Source organism: Bos mutus, chromosome X, assembly GCF_027580195.1.
Source record: "Bos mutus isolate GX-2022 chromosome X, NWIPB_WYAK_1.1, whole genome shotgun sequence".
Taxonomy (NCBI): domain Eukaryota; kingdom Metazoa; phylum Chordata; class Mammalia; order Artiodactyla; family Bovidae; genus Bos; species Bos mutus.
Genome location: NC_091646.1, coordinates 109,812,516 through 109,838,432, shown reverse-complemented (window position 1 = coordinate 109,838,432; position 25,917 = coordinate 109,812,516). Strand labels below are relative to the sequence as shown.

General features: G+C 37.3%; 1 protein-coding gene across 3 annotated transcripts in view; it reads left to right on the top strand.

The window, feature by feature from the left end:
- Window positions 1-25,917, top strand: part of AMMECR1 (AMMECR nuclear protein 1) — a 114,130-nt gene that overhangs the window by 84,136 nt on the left and 4,077 nt on the right. For all 3 annotated transcript variants that reach the window (XR_011463189.1, XM_005905776.2, XM_005905775.2), the window contains 3 exons: window positions 8,288-8,402; window positions 21,852-21,942; window positions 23,340-23,436. Coding sequence is in view for 2 of the 3 variants with exons in the window: in XM_005905776.2 (XP_005905838.2) it covers window positions 8,288-8,402; window positions 21,852-21,942; window positions 23,340-23,436 (303 nt within the window). In the remaining variant the exon portion in view is untranslated. The remainder of the gene's footprint in view (window positions 1-8,287; window positions 8,403-21,851; window positions 21,943-23,339; window positions 23,437-25,917) is intronic.

Below are 25,917 nucleotides of genomic sequence, written 5' to 3'. Positions count from 1 at the left end.
TGGTTCTTAGTATTATCTTCAATTTGTGGTTTCTTTGCAGGAATCTTCTTAAGCCATTTGACTATTATGCATAGGTTGGCTAAAGCTAGTTAAAGCCACTCAGGGTAGACAAATGGCTTAAGAACATTCCTGCAAAGGAACAGTGGAGTGATGATAATAGTCATAATATAAGCACAAAGCAAGGACAAGAAAAAGGTGGAGCTAGCTGCCACTTCTGCAAGTCACCTTGTAAATTGGTTGGCCAAGTCATCAAGTGAAAATGAATATAATCTAATTGGACCTGACAAGATGTCAGCCCCCCAAAGAAGGAAATTATCAAGAACATTATTTGAAATATGTATTTATACCCACTATGTTCAACAGCAAACTTATTCTAAGTCTGTACTGTGCTTTGGATATATTCACTGTACGTGACTGTGATACATACTTTGTAAATAAATATACATATTGAGGATGTATGCTCAGACTTCTTTTACTGATAAGAATGCTCAATCAAAACAGTTTGGAGACCACTGGGTGAGATGAGGAAAGCATGGAGCTTCTCATCTCTCATCCTGTGTCTGCTGCTTAGAGAGTGTTTACATTTTTTTCCTAAGGATTTTGCTGGAGCATAACCAGTAAGATAGAGAATAGCATATCTAAATCCATTGAAGATAAATTGAGCACAGTTCAGGGAATTGCATCTCTTGGTAAACATTTTTTTTTATATGGAAGTAAAAAGCCAATCCCTGCCCTGGAGATTTTTTAAAACCTAGCTCAGGAAAACTAAGAGTTACATTACAAAGCAACATATGAATGCATGGCTGCAGGATAATGGAAATTCTTGATAAAGAAGTATGTTGCTTGATGTAATAGACGTCTTACTAGAAAACAAAAATGTGTATACATTTAATTTCTGTGAATTTACCTGCAATTCTGGGTCATTTGGTAACCAGTAAACCAGTAGCAGAGAGTGTAAACAGATCCTTCCAGAAAAGACATTAACCTTGCCTAACCTTGCCTCTCAGCCTTCCTATCAAACTCTTTTACATGTGTTCATGTATTATTTTGTAATCTACTATTCTTAAATCCTCTGTGGCTCTTCACATAATAAAAGGCATACCGCAGATGCTTAATAAATATTTTGAAAGTGAAAGAAAATGAAGGGTTCTCAAAAACACCAGAACCTGAAAGCATAGCCATTATTCTGTTTCAATGGTCCCAGCAGTTCCTAGAGCAGATAATTTGCTTTGATCTTCTCGTAAGTTTGAAGGGTCAATCTTAGTCCTGAGGCTCCATTCCTGTCACCAGAAACATGACATGGAGGCAGCCCTGTGGGTATAAACTTAACAAATAAAACCTTGATGATGGCGGGGGAGGGGCACTACTTACTGAGCCCCTGGTGTATGTAAGGCACTTGTGCGGGTATTATTATTTTGTTCACTTGTCACAGTAGTTCTGTGAGGTAGGTACTATTAGTATCCGCATTTTATAGAAGAGGAAATGGAGGCTGGCACAAGTTAAGAGACTTAACCAAATGTCACAACTAGCATGCAGTGGAGCCACAATCCACATGTAGTCGTTTCTGATTCCAGAATCCAAGCTTTTGACGATTCTCCTGTGCTGTGTTCTATAGGACTGTGAAATAGGGCTCATATGTTAACGATGACTTCAATTTTGCATTTTTCAGAGCTATTTTTATCAGTGGTAAGTCACAGGGAACTGTTGTTACACCTTGGAGAAATGCTTCTGATGACCTTGGGAAAGTGATGCTTGTTCAGGGTTGTAGAGGTTTTTCTAGATTCTCCAAGAAAGGCAATAAAATTGACATTTGATTCAATTTAGGTAGCTGAATTGAAAACTGAGAGGTAGTTCAGTTTTATAGTATACAAACTTAGAGAACACAGGGGTCAGATCCCCTGAAACTTTGAAAGTCTATGTCAGGTTATTTTTGTGTTACATTCTCTTCAAAGTAGAGATAATCTCATGTTTTCAAATTCCCCAAGATGGAATCTGTTGGTGGTCATAGTGTAATCTGTTTTCCATACCTACAGATTTTTTTTTTTATTGCCAAGACTATATTGAGAGTACTGTTCCAATACTGTATAGTAATGAATGGCCTAAGTCATATTGAGTCTTAACGATGAACCTGAGTCATGCAGAGAAAATTATGTCCGTTATACTCTGGTAGAATATATTTTAGAAGATTTCCATCAGAAAAATAATTAAAAACCAGTTTCTAGCCCTTCATTTCTAAAAACAGGATCAAGTAAACCCAGAAACTCTGCAGGGAAAGCATCATGTGGACGCTACATGGAGAGAGAGGAGGAATACCTGCCACATACACCAAACATTTAGCCATCTGTTTCTTCACATGAAGAAATATCTTTTATTGATATTTTCCAGTTGTAGTTCTGCTCCACTAAATCAAATTTACAACCTTGTCTCATAATTTACAGGTGAGGAACTTGTGCTAGGAGGCAGATTCTTGACAATATTGCTCTGATCATCACAGCATGTAGCCCAGAGAGTATTTTTCCTTCCTGGTGGGCAGCTGTGGCCATCTCAGAAAGTAGAGCCTTTTAAGAATTCCAGATTAGAGCATAGAGCAATTCAAGGGCTTTAAGCCATTCAGAGGACAGTAGGTGATAACAGACTAAAGCCTCTGAATCCTATAGGATAGGAGCCAAATAACTTACCTGAAAACCTTGAGCACCCACCACTCTAGATCTCCCTCTGCCTCCTACCCTTCCGTTCTTCCATCCTTGCGTTCTCTCTCTGCCCCTCTGTGTGTGTTTTTTTAACTTTCTTTGCTGCCCACTTCCTTTTTCTGCTTCTAGTTTTCTCTTCCTCTCCATTTTTATTTCTTTCTATATATTTTAATTTTCTTTTCCTCCTCCATATTTTCTCTTTCTTTTGTTCCATGCCCTAGTTCTTTCCTCCACTCCCTGCTAAGTACCCATCCTATCATGCTTAGAAATACATATTACAATTAATAAATTATAGTGTTAATGCTCATTAAGCAGCAAGTAGATTGTACTCATTACTCTAAAAGGGAAAAACATGTCCCAATTAAGTAAGCATTTACATGTGGCTTACAATTAAAATTTTCCTTTCTTATGGGTCTCAAGTCTCACCAAAATGAGGTTCCCTTCCTCACTCCTTAAGCATGACCATGTCCTTTGTTGTTCCTCTCTACATTTAGGTTTGATGAATGATCACTTACTTTTTTGCATTCTGCTTTGTGCCTATTTATTTATTTTTGGACCACAGGAAGCTAAAATTGATACTTAATGTGGAAGAGAGGATATAGATAACTTTTCAGATTTGGGCTTAGGATTCTAATATTCTCAGCTCCTGGAGTTTAGACACGTCACATGTCCATTCTGTTCTAGAAGCTCTGATGAGGAATGGCAGAATTTCCAGATAATTGAAACCCCTTGTGTAAAAAGCTGTTTTTTAAAAAATTTTTTTTAATTAATGTATACTTGATTTGCTTTTCTTCACCTGTCCAAACAAGGATTTTAAATTTTGGTTATTACTTCCTTGTCTTGGAAAATGATTGCTTGTAATATGAAGCCTTTCTCAGTTTGGTATCTTTCCACTGGTTAACTGATTATGGTCATCAGTGTTTTAGAAAGCAAAAGAATGAATGAATGAGTGAATGGCTAGCTATCTAGACTCACAAATAATTTCTGTTGCATGCTCTGTTGTTTGTGATGAGCCTTGCCATATCTAAGGCTTTGTCTCTTTTCAGCTGTTTTTTTCCCCCCTCATAGTTTCCAGGTACTGTCACAAACCATGTGATTCTTTGATAGCTAAGCTCCTAATACTTTTTTTTTTAATGTTCATTTTCATTAAAGTGCTATTTAACATTAGATATTAACTTTGACAGATGTTATTGCTGCTTCTCAATTAGGTGGAATATATTCTTGGGAAGATGCCAATTTGAATTGAATATATTTGAATTTGGTATTGAATCAAACTGTTGTTTAAACCTTAGCCATCCATCATATGGGTGATGGAGCAGCCAACAGATTTTTGTACATAAGTGTTTTTTTTTTTTTTCCTAGCAATATTTAAACATTAGAAAATGGCTTCCTATTGTAACAAAGAGAACTTCATACAAATTTACTACAAGATCTCTTTCTTTGTCAGTTCTTTAAATTGGCACATACTACTTTGGTATAAAATGCTTTCCATGGACAGTATTAATATTTAAAAATCTTTTTTGTTCCTGCAGATTTCCAGTAGACAGGACATCTAGCTCTATTTACCCTTTGGCTACTAGTGAATGCTGTTAAATTATTATTTATCTTTTTTAGGCAGAGGCACTGCAGGTATGAGATCAGAATTGCCTAGTAAGGCAAGCATTTTGTTTTAAAATAAAAAAAAACCTCATAATCCTGTCAAAAGTAGCAACTAAGGAGTGGATCCTAGAAAGAATTGTGAACTTGCATCAGAGAATCTGGGTTGTCCACCTACTTGTGTCACTAACCAGCTGGGTCAACCTCGAGTAAGTCACTGCCTGACTCCCCATAGCATACTGTCTCTAAAGGCTCAGCTTCCGCATCGCATATTCTATATACAAAAGGGAGCAGGGCCAAGAGAAGCTGAACCTCTTGTTTATCAGCCATCTACCCCAGTCTAGCAGCTCTGAGGTAGTCTCCAGCCGCATTTTTTCATCTTTTTAATAATCCCTTAAATCCTCGCTAGGCTTTCATCGCTTGTTCTTTTCCCTAGGAATTTGCATTTAGAGATACTGAGGGCTTCCTGCCGTTTGGAATTTGTCTATGCACATGAATTTAATGAAAAGTTACCAATGAAAAATGCAAGAATTAAAAGTCTTGTTTGAATGAGTGTTTTTGTAAAATCAGACTGTTTACATCATGATTAACATACCTTTATTAGTTCAGTGTTTTGAAATTAATACATTTGAGTGTCGTATAGCAAGGCATGATTGTTATTTTATCTTATTAGCCATGCTGGCATTCTCCCTGGAGAAGGAAATGATAACCCACTCCAGTACTCTTGCCTGGAGAATCCCATGGACGGAGGAGCCTGGTAGGCTACAGTTCATGGGGTCGCAAAGAGTCGGACACGACTGAGCGACTTCACAGAACAGACCAGCATTCTCCCACTCACTCTTTGATCTAAACATTTTTTTTTAAGTCCCTGGTGAGTAAGCAATAGACTCCATATCACAAGGAAAGCTTCCTAGCCTGGTCCTCAGTTGCACTTGAAAATTTTGTTGATTTGAAATAGTTTGAATTGTACTGAGCTAAAATATACCTTTCACTGGTTTGCTAGGAAATAAAATAATAACCTGCCTCAGAGTGTTGAGAAATTAACTGTATGGCAACTTCAACATGTGTATTTTTTAAATATATATGAAAGCTAGAGCTAGATACAAAAATCTCTTCATTAAAGGAGACCTAGTACTATAATGAAAAAGGCAGACAGTAGAAGTGTTGGCGAGAATGTAGGGATATTGGAACCCTTGTACATTGCTGGTGGGAATGTAGGATGGTACAGCCACTATGGGAAACTATTTGTTGGTTCCTCAAAAAGTTACACAGAATTACCACGTGACCCAGCAATTCGACTCCTAAGTATCTACCCAAGAAAAATGAAAGCATTACTTTCCACAAAAACTCATACATGAATATTCATAGCAGCATTATTCACAGTAGCCCCAAAGCAGAAATAACCCAAATGTCCTTCAACAGATCAGTGGAAAACAAAAATGTGATATATCTATAGGATTGAATATTATTGTTCAGTTAAAAGGATGATGTGCTTTTACAAAAGGTATTAAGCTGGCACTAGTGGTAAAGAACCCGCCTGCCAATTCAGGAGACATGAGACCAGGGTTTGATCCCTGGGTTGCGAAGACCCTCTGGAGGAGGGCATGGCAATCCACTCTAGTATTCTTGCCTGGAGAATCCCATGGACAGAGGAGCCTGGCGGGCTACAGTCAATGGGGTTGCAAAGAATAAGACAGGACTGAGCAACTAGCACATACCGATACATGCTGCAACATGGATAAAACCTCAAAAACATTATCCCAAGTGAAAGAAGCCAGACACAAATGGTCACATAGTGTATGATTCCACTTATATAAAATGTCCAGAACAGGCAAATCCATAGAGGCAGAAAGTAGATTAGTGCTTGCCAAGAGCTGGGGGGAGGGAAGAATATGGACTGACTCCTAATGGGTATAGGGTTTCTTTGTGGTGTGATGAAATATTTTAAAATTGGATGGGGTAATGATTGTACAATTCTGAATATACTAAAAATCATTGAATTGTGTACATTGAAAGGGTGAATTTTATGGTATGTGAATTGTATGTCAATAAAGCTGTTTTATAGGAAAAACATTAGCAACTATATTACTATAATTATTTGAAATTATAAAAGTGTATTAAAATTACATTTCTCCCGGGGCTGGGAGGAAGGAGGAATGGGGAGTTAGTGTTTATTGGGTACCTTGTTTCAACTGGGCAAAATGAAAAAAGTTCTGGATATGGATAGATGGATGGTGGTGGTGGTTGTACAATAAGTGAATGTATTTAAGCCCAGAGAAATATACACTTAAAAGTGGTTAAAATGGTAATTTTTATGTTTTGTATATTTCATCACAATAAAATCTATAACCCTAAATATAATATTTTATGTTATTCTAATGTATGAGGCTTTTTACCCTCTCTTTTTCTTTTTCTTTTCAAAAGGAAAACTGAAAGTGTGTAAGTTTGGATTTTTATGCATGGGATTCTTCTGTTTTTTACAACTCCTCTCCTGGGTGGGGTTGGGGGGGGTGTTATACACATATCATATATGTCTTTATGTTGGCTTTGAATAAGAACTTGAAAATATTTCTTAAAACTTTATTTGCCAGTTGGAAAATAAAAGAAGCCAACCATAGGAAATTTATGTTGTTAAATTATGAAATAGTGAAATGCTATTCTTAGAGTATGAATTATCACAGATTTCCTGATTTTCTTGGTTAATCTTGGCTCCTTGAATGGGGAAAACATGTATGCTCTCTGTATAACATCTCTGTCTTTCTGTAAGCATTTTCCTCTGTATGGCAGGACAGAACGAGCACCACAATGTATCGAAAATACTTAACAAACATAGGGTATATTTGTACAGTACAGTGAGTGAGTTTCTGAATGCAAAGGAAGGAATGGAAAAAAAGAAAATCCAGCAATGAGGAAGTCACTGAAAAAGGAATTAAATTATTTCCAAAGGTCATGGAACTTTGTTATGACCCAAGCAGTTTGTAGGCTCTAAGTTTGTAACCTCTAAGGATTAATCTGTGAAAACATTTTCTAAGCCTGGCTGTGCTATACAGGACATTTGAAAATCGACAGCACAAATGCCATTAATACAGTGGGTAATCAGAGGTGTGTTTGTTTTCTTGACCAGGAAGTGGTTTCTTTTAAAAGTACAGGAACACACAGTGCCTCTGTGTGTGTGTCTTTGTCTTTTCTGTCTATTCTACTGTTGCAGGAAGAATTATGATCTTCCAACATTTTTGTCCTTTACAGTGAGGTTTTTCTAGAATTTGGCACTGTGGTATACTATCCTTGATTACAGGATTCAATCAGAGTTGATGTACTCAGAAATCCATTGATGTGATTAATGGTCTCCTAATCATAATTTTATTTCCGAAGATTAGCCCTATTTTCTGAAGTTTCACAATTTTTGAGTAGAATCTTGAATTCTCCTTTAGAGGGGGCCTGAAATCTTTGTACTTCTAGTCCATAATTTGCATGATAATTTTCATTTTCTTTGATTTCTTTTGCTTGAAGAAAATAACATTTTTACCTTTTTTTCAACTTTTTATACGTTGTTCTATGGTAACTGTCCAACCTAGTGTGAACCTTTTTTTTTTTTAACATGAAATATATATATATATTTTTTTTCCTACCAGTGCTAGATACAGAATTCTTCCCCTAAGTTTCCACTGCTCTGGTTTTTATTCTCCTGAAAAATCAAATAAAACATTGTCAAATTCTACAAGTAACAGGGAAGTATACAAGGAAATGACTATACAGGAAATGTAATTGATCATTCACTCTTTACAATTGAATCGGTTACAGGATTGGCTAGTAAACATAATCTGCTGAATGAACAAAAATAACTTCTAAAATCTTTGGAGTGCTTGAATGCATTTGGAGATTTTGGCACCTTTCTCACCTTACTGATTTTTTAAGAAATTCTTACCTTTTTCAAATGATTGCATTTGAAACTAGGAACTCGTATCTAGTGACTGTTTTAATATTCGCTTTGTTTTCAACAGTGCCCTTAAAGATAGCCGTTTTCCCCCAATGACAAGGGATGAGCTGCCACGGCTGTTCTGCTCAGTGTCTCTGCTCACTAACTTCGAAGACGTCTGTGATTATTTGGACTGGGAGGTAAGACAACAGAGAATTTTTAAAGAAAAAGGAAGGTAACTCCTGAGTAATTGTTTAAAAATTAGGCCCAAGATAACTCTTTTGTAATGGAGATGGAGATAACATGGATAAATAAACCTCACAGCTGATCAATGAAATGTGAGTGAAGGAGTTTTTCTTTTCTTTTTTTTTTTTTTTGAAGGCAAAGTACCTTATGTTGTTTAAATACCCCAAACTAAATTTGCTCTTCATTTTTATCCTATTAACTTCACTACAGCACCTCATAAAAGCTGTTAACAAGTAGTAAGCAGGATTGATTAGAATTTATTTCTCCTCTCTGGTATGACTGCCACCAAACAGTTAGGTAGTCAGAGGATATATCACAGTAACAAGCAGCAAAAGGGTTAGGATAATACACCAGTGGGGAAATCAGCTCATGGTAACAGTGGGGTATTGGTTAACTACAGGTAAATCATGCTAATTCATTCTTGGCTACCTTAATCTATGTACTTGCACACACTAACAAGTAAGAGTATATCTAGGGTATCTCTGTGCATTACAATTATCATAGTAGCCTATATTGATCATCTTTTTGTTCTTCTTTAGTATGTGGGGTTGAGTTGTTAAGAAACTTCAGATTCTCACCATGATTTGTTTTGGTGGTTGGGTGGTGTTAGTTGAGTGTATATCTATGAAATTTTATACGTGAACATACCCATGTTACCTGACTGCTTACTGTATTCCAGGCATGTGCCTCATGCATGCAAGTCCTGAGATTTGGTCCCTGCCATAAACATCTTATAGTCTAATAGCAGAGAAAAGAATTATATACAAGCACAAAGAAATTAAGTGGTATAAGAATGAAGCAATGGGAATTCAGTGATACACAGAGCATTCATGTGCATACAGATACTCATAAATGACTTGACTGTATCATCATGATATGTTTAATTCTACTGCCTTGTTAGAATGACTATCCCCCATGGTAACTGAGATATTTTTCTCTGTGGACAGGCCACTTTCTTGACAGTTAATTTTATTTTTGTCCCCCCCTCACTTCTTGTGATACCCTGGACAATTTACTCCACTGTGTTTCAGTTGTCCACATACAGAAAAAAAGACATTTAGAAAGTTCTTAATCTTCATTGAAAAAAATCTCCGTGATATAAATATTGTTGTTATGTGAGAGCTATTTTAAAAATTCTTCAGAGAGTAGCATGAAACAGTTCCTTTCTGGGGTTTGTGGTAGGGTTTTCTTTGAGGATTATTAGAATATGAAAGCATCTTAAGATTTTTTTGTAAAGGAAAAAGTAAAATTTGTTGATAGTGTTGATCCTGGCAAAGTTGGAATGTGAAAAACCTTTTATAGAATTAAAATATTCCAGTTGATCCTTTTCTCTAAGTTTTATTGTTCCTATTTGAATTTTTCTTAAAGAGATATCTACCGGTATTACAGAAATATCTCAGTACTTTATTTTTAAGTGATCCCAAATCATATTCCTTACTTATTAACAAATATTACAATTTGGGTCATTCTTATTGTTTTAAGAGTACTGCTTCCTCTTCTCTAGCTAGACTTATATTTCTGCTTTCTGAATCACAGGGCGCTATGTGTGTATTGGTAGGGATGGGAGTGATAATAGCAGAAAGAACCTGAGATCTAGGGGGTGACCGGGCTACAAAAACATTCCTACCTTTACTTACAGCCACTGAGTTGGAAGTACAGTTCAGAAAGGGTGCATTTGTATATGCAGAAGTGTGCACGTGTGATATGTACATGAATGTTTATTGCATAAATGTGTGTGCATATGTTCTCGGGGAAGGAAAAATGGGAAAAGCCAACAGTTGCTAAATAGGTATGGGTAAGCACACCATCATCTTCTTTAGTCCACATCGAGTAGTGTCTACAGCTAAAATGAACCTAGATATTATTGGGCTTGTATGTTCATAAGATATATTATCTTTCTGTTGGGAGGGTGAGAGGTAAAGCACTTAAGAATTGGTACTGTGTACTCTCTTAGGGTGTATTCATCCTCTCTGATCACCATCTGCCAGTTTGAATTTCTAGAAGATTCTATATGCTTCTACTTGGCATTATATATTTAATACAGCCCTTAAAGTTTAAATATTGATGTCTATTTGGTGATGCTTTTCTGTTAAAGAAGCAACAAAAAATATACATATATTTTTGTACTTTTAATATATAAGCATTTGAAAGTGACTTAAGTACTGTTAGAATAGCTATGCTAAGAGGAAGACTGTCATTTTTCAGTTACTTCATCATAGTTTAAAGTATTTAGCATAAGAGAAATTTGTTCCCAAAGAATAAGGATGAAAATTACATTTTTAAAAAGAATGTGATTTGGCCTTTAAAAAAATGTACCATAATCAGTATTATAAAGATTATCCTTAACAATTCTGAAAAAAGCATTGCTACTTTAAACGCAGAATGCCAAAGTAGAATTAAAGAAAATTTTTAAAAAGCATATGTCAGTAACCTTCCTCTGCTAAGTATATACTCCAAAGAAATGAAAACAGATGTTGAAACAAAAACTTGTACATGAATGTTCATAGCAGCACTATTCACAATAGCCAAAAGGTGGAAAACAACTCAAACATCTCTCAACAGATGACTGGATAAAATGCAATATAGCCATAGAATTGAATATTATTCAGCCATAAAGCAAATGAAGGACTGATACATGCTCCAATAGGAATGAGCCTTGGAAACATTATGCTAAGTGAAAAGAGCCAGGCACAAAGGCCACATCCTGTATGATTCTGTTTATAAGAAATATCCAGAATGGGCAAATCCATAGACAGCATATTAGTGGTTGCCAGGGGTTTGGGGGGAGGGTATGAATGGGAAGTGACTACCTAATGGGTACAAGGTTTCCATTGGAGGTGATGAAAAGCTTCTGAAACTGGATAGTAGTGATTGTTGTATAACATTGTAAACGTACTTAATGCCACCTATTTTGTACACTTTCAAGTGGATAAAATGGTAAATTTTATGTGATTTTAGCAAATAAAAAGGTACATGTGCATATGCATATATATGTATATATTTTAAACTACTGTCCATAATAATATAGTAATTCTAAAAAGAATAAAACTTTTAAAATTCAAAAAATATAAAGAAAGAGCTGCAAGCCCTTTGGAATTACACCATTCTGAGATAACTGTTAATATTTTGGAATTCTTTCTCTTAATTCTTTTTGTGTCTTTGTATCAATAAATCTACATATTTGTTTATGTAACTGAGATTATATTAAATTTACAGTCACTATTAAAAAGATTATAGGGAAGTCTGTTATGATTTATCTTTGTATATATGTTAATTATTGTTTGTGGAGTTCCTTTATGAGGAGTCAGTCTATATTAGGAAGGTATACATTTCACTTTGAGAAATTTCACACTGTCAAATAAGTATTAACTTTTCTTCTAGGAATGAAATATCCTATTCACCATAAGTATCTAATTTTAACATATAATACAAAGTACTGTGTATGTCTATACCAGAGGGGGAGACAGGAGTTGATTACGGAATTTCAATGGAAATTTTTTAAGTCAGGGATCGATCGGTAATGAGTATGTTTTATATAAGCAGAAGCCTCGAACATAGGGCTTTTCTGGTGGAAGTACAGTTTGAGAGTTGACCCCCGCTGGTGAAGCATGTTACTGCAGTAGAATTCCTAATTAAAAGGACGAAAATGCCCAGATCAAAGCAGGAAGAGGGCAAAGTCTGGAAGTCCCCAGGGATAGAGTTAGGTAACTTCAACAACAAGAAAGACATCCCTGTGATCGTGAGGATGAGGGACGTGACCCGCGGTAATAGACACCTAATTTTCAAAGGATCAGGAACAAGTAAACTGCCACAGGGCTGGCAGTTACTCTCTTCTTTAGCCAAGGTTTTCAACTCAGCCTATTTGGGATCTCTCTTTTGGTAACATGTCTCTAATTTTATGAGACATTTAGTAGGAAAATAGGACTTGCATCAGACTTTTAGAGGCTAGAATGCTTCTATCTGATAATGTGAAGAATGCATGATAAGTGGTTTCACAAGTGGATGTAACTAATTTTCAAGTCACTGTTGAATTGACAAAATGATCAGTAATGCTTCCATCTGTTATATTTCCTCAAAATAGTTATTATACACTTAAAATGAAAGTGTCTACAGGTAGCCTCTCAAGGAATCTGTATAGTCATTAAAAACAACAAAACCAGCCACCAAAGGCTTGAAAGACAAATTGGAATAGTGTTCCCTCCCTTCTGAGAATTGCTGATCACTGCCCACATCATGATCTACTTACTACCCTGATAGGTATGAGAAGTGAGGAGTGATTGATCTGGGCGGGGGTGGGGGTGGCTGGGTGGGTAATAATTAACTGGTAAGTTGAAATACCTACCTGCAAGGGTAACATGGTTGTTAAATGAGGAAAATTATATCTCTAGGGAGATATCTGAAGTGATCTGCCTCGTGTTTGAACACAAAAACTTACCGTCATTGTTCTATATTCTTCAATTGACAACACTCTTAGAATTCTGAGTGGCAGGATGGCTGACAGACATGGCGCTTTAGAAAGGGGAAAAAAAAGAGCTCATGCAGCATGTTGGAGTCCTCTGAAATGATAGGGAGTCTAGAACTTGTGTAGTTACACTGTTTGGGAGCCATGTTTCCTTTTAAAGATCTGGAAGAAGATAAAACTAGTGACATCATACTCCCTGGAGTTTGACTCAAGGGGTGATTTTAGGTGTGTCATCTACTAGCTGCCCATTTTCAGGACTATATAAATGAATAAGCCTTTTGTTTGTAGAAGAACTTGTATAGCAAGTATGTTACCAGTGATCCTGTGGGGAACTGATGCAGCAATTTGATGACAGATGTCAAAATATTTTATAAATTGTAGTCAGCCATCTTTTATCTCTGCTTTAGAGACAAGATCATTTTGAAGGCATGAGGAAGACATGTTTTCTGTATTCTGAAGTAGACCCGTATATCATATTTCAATAGATTACTGATACTGTCACAAACCATAAGGCACTTTTTGCTATATGCAGCTTCCTGAATCACTGACATCTCATGGGTGTATACAGTTGTCACTTGTGGCCCTAAGGCAGACTGCTTACATGGAATCAACTGGGCTTGGGTGGGGCTGGCCAGCATGATTCTTACGTGGTGCCAAAAATCTGTCCCCAGACTATAAAGGTAGACCTCAAGTCCCTCCTAGTCTTACTCTGTCCCCAAAGCACCCAAGCTTGTTGAACTCTTAGTACCCAGAGAACAGTACTTCACTTTAAAAAGCAAGCTCCAAAGCACACCTCTTAAATGATCACAACTCCATTTCTGACGTGTTCAGTTACAGTTAATAATGGGGAACTTTTGTAGCAGCCTTCATGAGAGTAAACAGATGAGATGAATAAATCAGCTACCGTCATTATCTCGCATATATATTTTTTAGAAGTTCATGTTCTTCTTTTCACCCTGTCTCCCCACTTAAAGGTTTTACATTTTTCTGGCTCCTATTAATGTTCCACTGAAAACAGTGTTTCCATTCATATACAGATGATTGGCATGACTCACGAAGTCACCAAGTGGAATGACTTCTAGTGGTACATGTTCTGTCAACCCCAGACCCTTATTTTTCCCAACTCTGATAGACACTGTGTTTTGCTTCTCTTCTAACCTAAGATTTCTGCCTTTTAAAAAAATACATAGGCTTCATCTATCTAAGAAAATGTTTTTCACTGTATTTTCTCAGGGACCTTGATGTGGTTGTGTAAGATGTCACTGTCGTTAGGATGATTTAGTCTCCATCCTGATGCTCTGCTTTGAATGTTTTTTCAAGTGCTGTAGAACATTGGGAAAGGAATGCTTCACACTTCTGGCCATCTAGAAAGAATTTGCTGTGAGTCAACAATTCAACGTATCAGAAGCCTAGTGAGGAAGCAAGCCGAACAAAGTAAAGTAACCTCTAGAAGGTGATTTAATGCATAAAATTTTCTATTAGCTGTTGATGCTGTTAGTGAGATGGGCTGCCGTAGTCTATTGTCAGGCCTCCTCCATTCACTTCCAGCTTCTCTCCCAGGGCGTTGTTTGGTGGGGGAATTTTTTCCTTCTTCCTCCCTTAAATCCATAAACTCTTCCAGCCCTTTTCTTGTAGTAGTTCCATTCAACTACTCTTTCCTGTACAGGTTGCCTCTGTGTGTGTATCCCTAGCATTTGATAAAAAGAGAGTGCTGAATTGTGGAAATGAGGGGACTTGGGTTCTCTTCTTAACTGCCACTACCCAGGTTGCTGCCCTTTCTGGACCTCTGTTTTCTCACCAGGAAGTTGGAAGAGTTGGACTAGATAATTCCTAAGGTCTCTGTGGATGCTGACAGAGTGTGACGCTGTGACACCAGTTTTAAAAATGGCTGTTTTGTTTTACATCCAGGGAATGAATGAATGCTAGCCATTTAGAAGTCATAAAAGGTCCCTAACTTTTAAAATGGCCATTGCCAACTTAAAGTAGGCAAGAAAGTGAAAGATTGTCCATTTTCTAAAATTTTGCATTCTAAATTTATTTTTCACAAAAGAATTCTCTTTAGGAAGAATACTCAATTCTAAACCATAAATGCTTCTACTTTATTATTGCATCATACTCTAAGTCAGCATTATAGGTGTAAATCTAAATTAAGCAAATATATTAGGGACTGATTATTCACTTTACAAATAGATAATTTCATTTGCAGAAGAACACCCTATAGGGTTTCTTTACTGTCTTCCTCATGACTTTAAGATTAATTTATTTACATAAGTTCAAGCCATATGTAACTTTTTAGGAACAAATCTCTTTTGTAGAAACTGAGTAAAACCATATTGAGTCAGGTACTCAGTGTACATTTCTAATGTGTATAAGATTTTTCTCAGTTTCTTACCAGGCAAACAACATTTTTATATTGGGTACATTTTCAAGAGGTGTTTTTCCCCTCAGCCTTTGAAAAGCAAACTAAAGCAGATCTCTAGATTTTTTAAAAAATGTATAACTTTAGTTTCCTTGTCTGTAAATTCACTCCCTTCCTCATCTCCTTTTAAAAAATGGTAGGAATGCATTTTTCCAACTTTTGACGAAAAGCAGGCTTTTTATTTAAAGGTCACCTGTGTTGCCTGAGCTTTCCTTGGAAAGCTTCAGGATGTTCAATTTTTAAGGAATGCTCATTATAATTAATCATTACAGAGAATGGGCTTTTTCCCCCTTAATTGCACTCTGAGCTGTCACTTGTTCCCTGCAAAACCTTAGAGTAAGAACAGTTTCTTTCATTGCAAATGATGTATAAACATGTTAGGCTTTATAGCTTTTCAAAGCACCTCTTCATTAACTATGCTTTATTTTAAAATTTTAGCTAATTATTTAAAAGTTCATGGAGATGATTATTAGCTAGTCCAGGTATTTTCCAGGCAAGAGTACTGGAGTGGGTTGCCATTTCCTTCTCCAGGGGATCTTCCCCACCCAGGGATCAAACCCAGGTCTCCTGTATTGCAGGCAGACGCTTTACCCTCTGAGCCACCAGGGAAGCCCCAGGTATTTTAGAGCTATGCATTTGCTGTGTGTTTGCCATTAGTTAAAATAAATGTTATCAGATTGTTGTTCAGTGGCCTTTGTGAAATAAATTGGCAGCTTTGTGTTCCTGATAGACAAGATGTCTAAGTCTCCTACATGAATCAAAATTGGCAGTAATTGGTCTTTTGGTAAGCTCTGCAAAAGCCAAGAATTGGTCCATGGAGGCTGAACATTTTTAAGCTAAAGATTTCTAATTTGCAGGGATTTTAGAAAAGAACAATACATACGTATTTTGATCAAGGAGACCTTTGCAGGTGTTTTCACAAAATAACAACAGGGGAAAAAAAACATCTCAGCTGAGGTGGAGGGTGCAGTAGAGTTTTTAAGGTAGAATATACTAAAAGGTTACCTGTGCCTAAGTGAAGGCTTTGCAATCAATTACCCTTTTTGTTTATTTTTGTAATATTTTTTACAAAGACAACTAAGGGAACTGGTCAGATAATGGATAAAAACAGCCTGATAACAGTCCTTGGTGACATCTCAGTTGGTTCAAGAGAAGGTTATTTTTTAAGTCTCATGAAGGCAAGAGCTGTCCCTAGATAGTACGAGGAGTACACATCATCTTTAGTTTCTCCTGTATAATTTTCAAAAGGGATGATTTTTATAATACGCATGTACTATTCTTATAAATTTTTAAAAATCCATATTTATAATTTTTAAAGTTCACAGAAGTAAAAATTAATGAGAAGAAAAACCCTGAATTGTAGCAACACTGTTTTTAAAATTTATTATTTGGCCAGATTCTGAAGTGTTCATTGTTAACCATTGTTAAGTGTTAACTATCAATCAGATGGGCATCTTCAAAGCTTCAGACTTAACTTCTGAAGTTGATGGGTAGAGTAAAGTGATGTGGAATCACAGCTTTGGGAATTTGACGGGCAGGTTTGGACAATATGTAGTTGACTTTTTTTTTGTAGTCAACATTATCAGGGTTGGGGGAAATGATTCATTAGGATCAGTACAAATTGTCATCAGCCCTTATGATGAAAATGCTGATTTTTCTTGCCCAAATAAGAATTATTCTTGGTGGACAACCAAGTTTGGTGAATTTGCCTCTTTTATGTGGAATTTGCTTTCATTGGGGAGAGTAAGAGTCAGTGTGAAGAAGGGCTGAGCTGGGGATGGGGTAAAAGGTACTGTCAGGCTATGAGTTGAATGAGTTGAAGGTGCTGCGTTGTGGATTTTGTGCTTTCAGGCAAAATATCACTTGTGGCTTTATCCTAAAAATAGCAGAAACACCAGACTCTGGGTCAGACCCGTAGTTTGTCCAGTGCACTGTTTGTTTCTGTCCGTGGTGCCATGGGTTGTTTTGTGAGAGAGCCTCATGTATGTCTCCTATGATGCCAGCCTCTAAAGCTTAGGGGGTATGCCAAACATCCTGAGCTCCTCTCTTTAGAACATAGTCCTTTCATTCAGTTTAATGGAACTGGCACACTGAGCCTGGCAGGTCAGTCTTATGTGAATGACCAGCGACTGGCTGCTTTGTTAATTGCACAGCCTATTTTGCCAAATGATATTGGCAATGAAGCTGTGTCAGACAACCTCTGATTCTTTGACCTCCTGACATTTTTTATTTTATTCAAGGTGAACCTACTGAAAATCAGTGGAGTGAAGCTATGGCCATACCATTCATTACAGGGAGAACCCAACATTTGGTTCTGAAAATGGGGAAGAGTGGGACTAACAGGGACATTTGCTAAGACAGGATGAACCTGAGGAAGTAAATTGGTTTTGTTGGCCAGGATGTGATCAGGGGCAGATTTAGCTTTGAGGGTCAGGATGCGTAGGTAATTGTGGACCCAAATGGTCCAAGGCTTGCATGGAGCCTACACCACTTAGCCAGATCACATTTTATACTCACTGATGCTTTTAGCCAGATAACTCTTTGTTGTGTTTCAGCATATCTGGATTGTTGGCTCGCTGATTAGGCTCACAAGTAAAAGCGAGACCCTTTTGTAGTGCTGCTAGTGGATTATAGGATATTTTAGACTTTGACTATGCAATTGTACAGGGCATAATATGGACCATGTATTATAATGAGGAGGGGAGAGGGCACTTTTTTTTTTTAATGCTCCTGTGTTGAGAGTCACTGCATTAGGGGGTAATAGTTTTAAATGAAGCCACATTTCTAACAAGGGGTGAGATAACAAGGATAAATGAAATCTGCAGTCTAGAAGGTTCATTTTAGCCATTATTTATAATCTCTTCTCCTACCAAACCATTTTACTATGTAGCAAAATTGATTAATTTGCATGTATCTCTTTTCCCTGTGCCCACATGCTCTCTGATAGAGGAATGAACAAATAAGAGAAATATACAAGAGAGGAAAGAGGATGAGGCCGAGGCCAGGGGGAGTTGGGGATGCATAATCCCCACACTGAATAATCAACTCCAGAATAATCAAGATATATTTTAGGGTCCTAACACTCATCTTGATATTTAATCATTCTGGGCCATATTGAAAACAAAAGATTGTATAATAGCATTAATAAAAATCACTTGCTGTGGAAAGGTTCAGAATAAATATGGCTTTCTTTTTAACATGAAATAGGAATCTGTTGAACTGCTCTTCATGTTCTGTCACAGCACACACAGATACAGCTCTGTTTAATTCCATATCCTCTTATCTATAAGTCCTACATTTAATTTACTACCATTCCAGTTGATTTATAGCTTTGCTTAGTAAAAGTACAGCCTTGATTAAAAGGATATTATCACAGCTGATGGACCTTGAAAGCATTTTTCTCCCCAGACCTTCTAATAGTTTTGAAAATGACCTGAAGACTCCAATAAGGCTAGATTTTGCGTGTCTCCAGTTTTTGCTCACCTGGCTGTACTTTTGGGCGGTGGTGATAAAGGGTGTTGAGTGACATAGTTTTCCCATATGCTGACTCCCTATACATCCTAAGAAATGGAAAGTTACTGCGATAGTGTTTTCAAGCAAGTTTGCTTCAAGGACTCCAAGACCCCTAAGTCAGTTGCCCTCTTATCTAGCTGATCACTGCAGCTAGAGCCTTTGTCTCCTGGGATGCTGCTGGTCTAAAGGATTCTCCAGTCTGTCGAAGGGAGGAAGAATTCAATTGTTGTACATGACGGTTACATTTTGGAGTTAAAGCTGTGACAGATGCCTCCCTCCAACAATGCAGAATTAGTTTTGGTGCTCATTTCAGTGGAGATGACTTAATTTGCAAGGCCATTGATTTTCCCAGGTTAGCCAGATTTGGTCATTCTCCACAGCAGGCCATTTTCCACTCTCCTGTTTTGATTGTGCAGTGTGACTATTTGGTGGTGTCTGTGGTTCTGGGAGCAAGGAAAATGCTGTTGCTCAACAGGTGGAAAAAGGCTATTATACTATGATTCTGTTCAGAACATTATTAGCATTCTCCTGATTCTACTAGTCAGAAAAAAAAAATGAGTCACTCTGGCTTTGGCTTTATATCTCTGTGGAGTATAATATTTTTGACATATGAAATAAGTTATTTCTCACAAAGGAATCACTTGAAAATCACCATACCTACAGTTCAATTTACAGGGGCTTTCGATTGTTCAGAATCATAGGAACACAAAAAAGAGTTAAAAATTGTAAATGTGGTACTGATTCAAAATGGGAGAATTTTGATAATTTTTTATATCTAATTTGATGGTGGGGCCTCCTCGAAATACAAAAGTAAATCAGTTTTATTCATGAATAATTTTTATTTTGGTCAACATGCCCTTCCAGTTTGGTCTTAGTGTCTTCATATCTTTATATCTATCTATATATATATATATCTTTATTAAGATATTATTCATGTACCATACAATTGGTCTTACCTCTTTTCATTTTTAAATTACTAGGTTTTAAAATCTCTGTAATTTTTTTTGAAAAGCACAGAATGTACTCTATGAAGAAAAGATTTATGTGTAAATCACCTCCAATTTGCCTGAATCGTTTTTGTTTTTCAATACTTAGCCACAGTTTGTCGGCACTAGACTGATTATTAGAGGTTATCTAGTTAACCCAGAATAAAAATCACCTGGGCAGTTATTCTTTTTACAAACTGTACCTACGAACCTGCTTGAAATTCTGATAAACTTTGCAGCCCCCAGCCCCACCCCAGACCAATTAAACAGTACTGATTGAATCTAACATTCTCATCTAACAGATAGGGAAACATTCTTCCTCTCACAGTTTTGATGAGACACCTTAATAAACACCAAAATTCTTTTCAATTTTAACATGACAGGTTTTTGATAAATTGAGTTGAAGATGCAGAATTCACCTCAGTGAATGATAGCAGCATAAATTATTTATACAGTATGTTTTTAAAAACAAATTATGAAGGATCTGATATTGTTGAAGGAAAAAATTTCAAAGTCACTGATCAGAAAGTCAGTATACAGAAACTGTTGCAAATTTGTCATTGTCTCAATATTTTGTCAGGCCCTTGGGAGATTAGTAGATGTCCTTTATCCTGGAAATGCCTGATAGCTAAGCACTCATATGTCTTCTCAGCTGTCCATGGTCATTTCCCACAGGGGATGGGAGGCCTTATTGTGTTAGTTTTTAAACAGCTGCCTTGATTGCATTTTCAGCAGAAGGATATTCATAAGAATACTGATATTAGATAGAAAAGATATCCACAGAGATAGGCTTTAATAAAAAACATAAACTTCTCAGATCTGACTGGCTCTAATGGATGGATGTGTGAAGACCTGGGGGAAAAAATAAAATGGCTTTTCCAGAGGACTTCTTATTCCTGAAAAACTAAGAAATTTCAGGCTAAGTGCAGAAGAAGCAAAAGGCCTTTACATCCATACAGATTAATGGATGTAACCAGCTGCTCTGCAAAGAAGCCTCTTTCTCTGGTAAAAATGTTTACCTGGTCTTAACATCTTTCCTCCTCGACAACCTTAAACTCCACCTAGGAACCCTTGATCTATAGCAGCCATACATTTGGGAGAGCAGAATGGAGTTTGTTATACTTTGAAATGTCATTATCAATTTAGCTGTATATACTATTCTATGTGACATATGACCAGAAAGGACGGATTCCTTTTGACTGAATGCTAATCAAACAAAAAGTACATAATGTTCTTAAAACAGTAGCAAGAAATTGCCCTTTGCTTAAGAGACTATCTCTTTTAGGGCATCATCAAAAGTTTGTCTGTTTCACATAATAAAGTTATAGTGGTCTCTGGGTTAGTATATAAGAAACTATGTAAAAATACCCTGCCTCAAGGTCATTTGAAATTTTACTGCTCTTAGATTTGGCAGCAGTGTTGTAGATAAACAGGGTTTGCCACAGGCACACTTCAAGCCAAAATACATTTTTTTAGACATAATGGGTGACGATGCAGGATCTGGTTGTTAGATTTTTTTTGTCTTATCTGTGTTTGTTTATCTGGTTTCAAAGAGACTAGACAGTTTGGGAAGGGAGTCAGCTACCCCACAAGTTCTGGAACTCAGTCTGAAATGGTGTTTGCCCCTGAAAGCAGGTTGGTTGTTTGCTGTCTCTCTGAAGTCGGTTCCCTTGGTCTAGTTCCTTATTGGCATGGGCTACAATTTGGGGGTGGGGGCAGGACGCTTGCCATTGATTGTCTTATTCTACACACAGCCCCAGAGTGGTGGTCCCAGTTCCAAAGAGCATGGCATACATAACCTGGTGCATGTTGGGCACATGTAAATCAACATTTTCAGTCTCCATGGCCATGATACTGGCCTTCAATCTCCAAAGTCAGTGTTTTGGAAAGAGAAGAGATATGCCCTTCCAAAAAGCAAGGGGAAAGGAAAAAAAAACCTGCATTCTCTGAAAGTTAAATTATAACTTTTTCTTTTTTTTTCTATGACGAAGACTGTACTAATAAAACTGCCAATTTCTTTCAGGTGGGTGTACATGGCATTAGAATAGAATTCATCAATGAAAAAGGATCAAAACGCACCGCCACCTATCTACCGGAGGTTGCAAAGGAGCAAGGTCATTGTTGTACTTTATTTTATACCATCTGGTGAAGAATTTAAACAATTATACAAATTAAAATGTGCTATCTGACCTTGCAGTTATATCTGATAATTGATCACTGTCAGATTATAAGAAATGATTCGTCTATCACTGCCACTGCAATGTCTGTCTGAAATTGGTGAATTACACAGAAGTTGAATCTCTGTACTAAAGTTTGACAGCAAAAACATAAAAAAATAAACTTTCAAAAAAGGAAAGATTTGTAAAAGTTGGGCTTTTAGGCAATGGTTTGCTGAAAATTTGATGTGCCACTTTCCCATATTCCACTGTGCTATAGCCTTGTGGCATAATAAACAAGCTTTTGTTTGATGGGCAGCCACACACTTCATTGTCTTTATCAAATGTTTCCTTCTTAGGTGGTTGCCATTACTCATTCTGCTACTATTAAGACTGTTAAGTTTCCCGTGAAGATTAGGAGCACTGAGAATAAAGGAACTATTATGGTGTTTTATTTGTTCCTCATCAACAAATGTTTTTTGACTGTACATACATAGCACAAAGTTTAGGAACTACCAGTGTAACACAAAATACATTTCACTCTGTAGTATCTTGTCCTTTCTAGCCGCTACTAAATTATAATTTCATGTTAGTTGAAATGAATATCTCTTCTTTATCTCATGGAGCTTTTCTTCCCATCAGAAAGCACGGGTAATTTGGTTTCACCATATCTGTTTAATATAAATGTGATATAGAACTGAAAAATGTAATAGTAAACCCCCAAATGAGTTATTAGTCTTTAAAGCAGCTCTCTGAAGATTTATTGGGGTTACTTTTGAAATTTTCATAATTCTGTAGTTCTGTTGACTCTGCAGAGCATACATGAGCTTGAGGCCCTGGGGTATGACTGTACATCCTGTGTCAGAACCCATAAAAATGCCTTTGAATGCTGCACACAGATACAAATGATTGACTCCAGAAGATACCATTAGACATGGCGATTACCATGAGTTAGTGTGGGAATCCTATGTCCTACTGAGTTGGCTCAATGAGTCTTTTCCCTCCCTTTTAAAGATGTCACCGTTAGAGGAGAGTACAGTGTTTATGGTTTGTTGCTGAGACACCCCTGAGAAGTTACTGCTGGCCTCTTAGGCTCTGTGTCTTGGAATGTGGTTGAGATAAAGAAGCTGGTATTGCGAGCCAGCAGGGATAGCTAAAATTGAAGGTGTGCCATGGTATACCTGCTCCTGTACAGGGTGAAATCTTGGCCCTTCTGTGTGCCTGTTTTTAGGACCAAAGTGTTTGATAGCGGTTGGTGACAGTGATAGCTGACCTCTACAAAGTCATTTTGTATTTAACCAAAGGTGCTTATTACATGTGCTTGACTGGTATTTTATCTGGTCTACTCTCCACAGGATGGGACCACATTCAGACCATAGACTCCTTACTGAGAAAAGGAGGATACAAAGCTCCGATTACTAATGAATTCAGGAAAACCATAAAACTGACCAGGTACAGAAAGCACTGCCTAGTGCAGGGCTGACCAATGTATTTTGATGTGCATACCTGTAACCTTGTGTAATCTTTTCTCTAACTATACTTGCTTCTCTTTTCTGAAACAGTGAAATGAATGGCAGGGCCATTCTGAGGGTGAATACAATGGAACTCTGCTCCACAGTAAAGCCTGTATGATGTATGAGCCCATCCTTCCCATCTTAGCTCTGTGTGATTAGTCTGGCTTTGTTAAAGCAAGCCTTTTGAGCCTTTAGACTACGTTACTGAAGAAAGTTACCGGAGTTTATTGGTCAGCTTTTGACATGCCTTAGCAGGACCCCAGGATCCTGATAAGCAGCCCTCAAATTTGAATTTCACTTTAGAATCTTGGCAGTGACAGAAAGGTTGCTGAAAAAAACACAATTGAGCTAGACTCACAGATGCTGAATGAATTTCTGCAAGGGCTCATAGGGGTACTGACTTAAAAAAGGAAAGTATCAAACATTTTAGGAAAATGGCTTGCTGTTTCCATTTCTTTTAATTCTGCAAAACCACACTGAATGCCTGTAGTCTAAAAATGAACTATTCTCAACTCTGAGGAGTTACAGTCTAGGAGAATAGAAGGGCATGTGCAAAAATAATTATTAATAGAAGGCAAAATATGATGGATGGTATGAGATCATAGAGTAGGGAAAGAGGAATTCCAAGAGGGGGTTGTGGATAACAGAAAATTTCAAAGAGGAAGTAGATTGGAGGCTGAGTATAAGAATTCTACTCATTGAAGAATGAATAGAATATTTGACAGGTGGGGAGAGTGGGGGAGGAAAGGGGTTAACTTAAAGAGAACTTTCTGAGGGGCTTCCCAAGTGGTGCAGTGGTAAAGAATCCATCTGCCAATGCAGGAGACGTATTATATGCAGTTCGATCCCTGGGTTGGGAAGATCCCCTGGAGGAGGAAATGGCAACCTACTCTAGTATTCTTGCTGGGATAGTCCCCTGGACAGAGGAGCCTGGCAGGGTACAGTCCATGGGGTTGCAGAGTCAAGACACAACTGAAGGAGTTGAGCGTCAGTGTACATAGAGAAGGAGGTCATCAGGGAGAATAAGGCCAAGAAGGCAGAGAGTAAGAAGTTTAAACTCAACTCTGTAGGCAATAGTAGCCACTGACAGGTTTTGAACAGATGGATTTGAAATATAAAATTAGAATTGGAAAAAAAATTAGAATTGGAAACAGGAAAATTAGGAGACATTTCTATTATCTAAGAATATGTGGCAGCAATCTAAAGAAGGTGAAATGGGAGCCTTAAGAGCTGTGGCCATGCGATGGCATGAAAGGAAGGAAAAGAAAATATTGTGGAAAAAAATAAAAGGACTTAGTCATCATTCAGGAGTAGGGAGGAAGAGCAAGTCAAGGCTTTTATCTAAATAAAAGGGACCAAGGCAGTCCCTTTGACCAAGACATGGACCACATTGAGGAGAGTTCCATTTATGCACTGATTCTGGATTTTAAGTGCTTCCTGGGATATCTGTATAGAAATTTATATTAAAATAAATAAATAAAAATTAAAAAAAAAGATTAAAGAAAAAAAAAAAAAAAAAGAAAGAAAGAAATGTCCAGTAGGTCACTGGATATTTACATGTGTAGAGCTCATGGCTAGAGGTAGTGATTTGGGATCATCTGTAAAGACGACATACCTGAAGCTGTGAGGCAAAGGTTCACTGAGCTGGGACAGAGCATAGGGACAAAGGAACTGAAGGGAGAAATATAGGAAACTCTTAGAAGGCACAAGGGTAGGATGAGTGATCAGAGAGATAAGGAGCAGTCCAAGAGGTAAGTGGAGCACCAGGGGAGTATGAAATTATAGAACGCAAGGCACAGAGAGCTTCCAAAAGGGAGTAGTGAGAAGTATCCTAATGGAGAGGTAGAAAACACATGACTCTTCTGAGAATTGTGGCAATGAAAAGAAGGAGGAAAAAAAAGATGGGGGAAAGAGGATTGCGATACCACAATCAAGACACGTTTTATGTTGCTGCTGTTTTCCCTTAATGGCAAGACCTGAGACCTGTGGACAGAAGGAAAGAAATGGTAAAAGAAAACCAATGGAGAATCCCAGAAGAAAAAGTAGTCAAGTGAATGAAACATATACATGACAGTAATAGACTGGCTTTCCTCTGTTCTTTCCTGTTAGCAAACCAGAGCTGAGAGGGCAATACAATTTCTAGAACAATTTAAACAAGGAGTGAAAGTGTTCATCACTCAGTTGTGTCTGACTCTTTGCGACCCCCTGGCCTATAGCATACCAGGCTCCTCTTTCCATGGGATTTCCCAGGCAAGAATACTAGAGTGGGTTGCCATTTCCTTCTCCAGGGGATCTTCTCAACCCAGGGATTGAATCCAGGTCTCCTGCGTTGCAAGCAGATTCTTTACCATCTGAGCCTCCAAGAAAGCCCTAAACAAGGAGTAGTAAAATGCAGAGTCCTAGACTCAGATTCTGGATT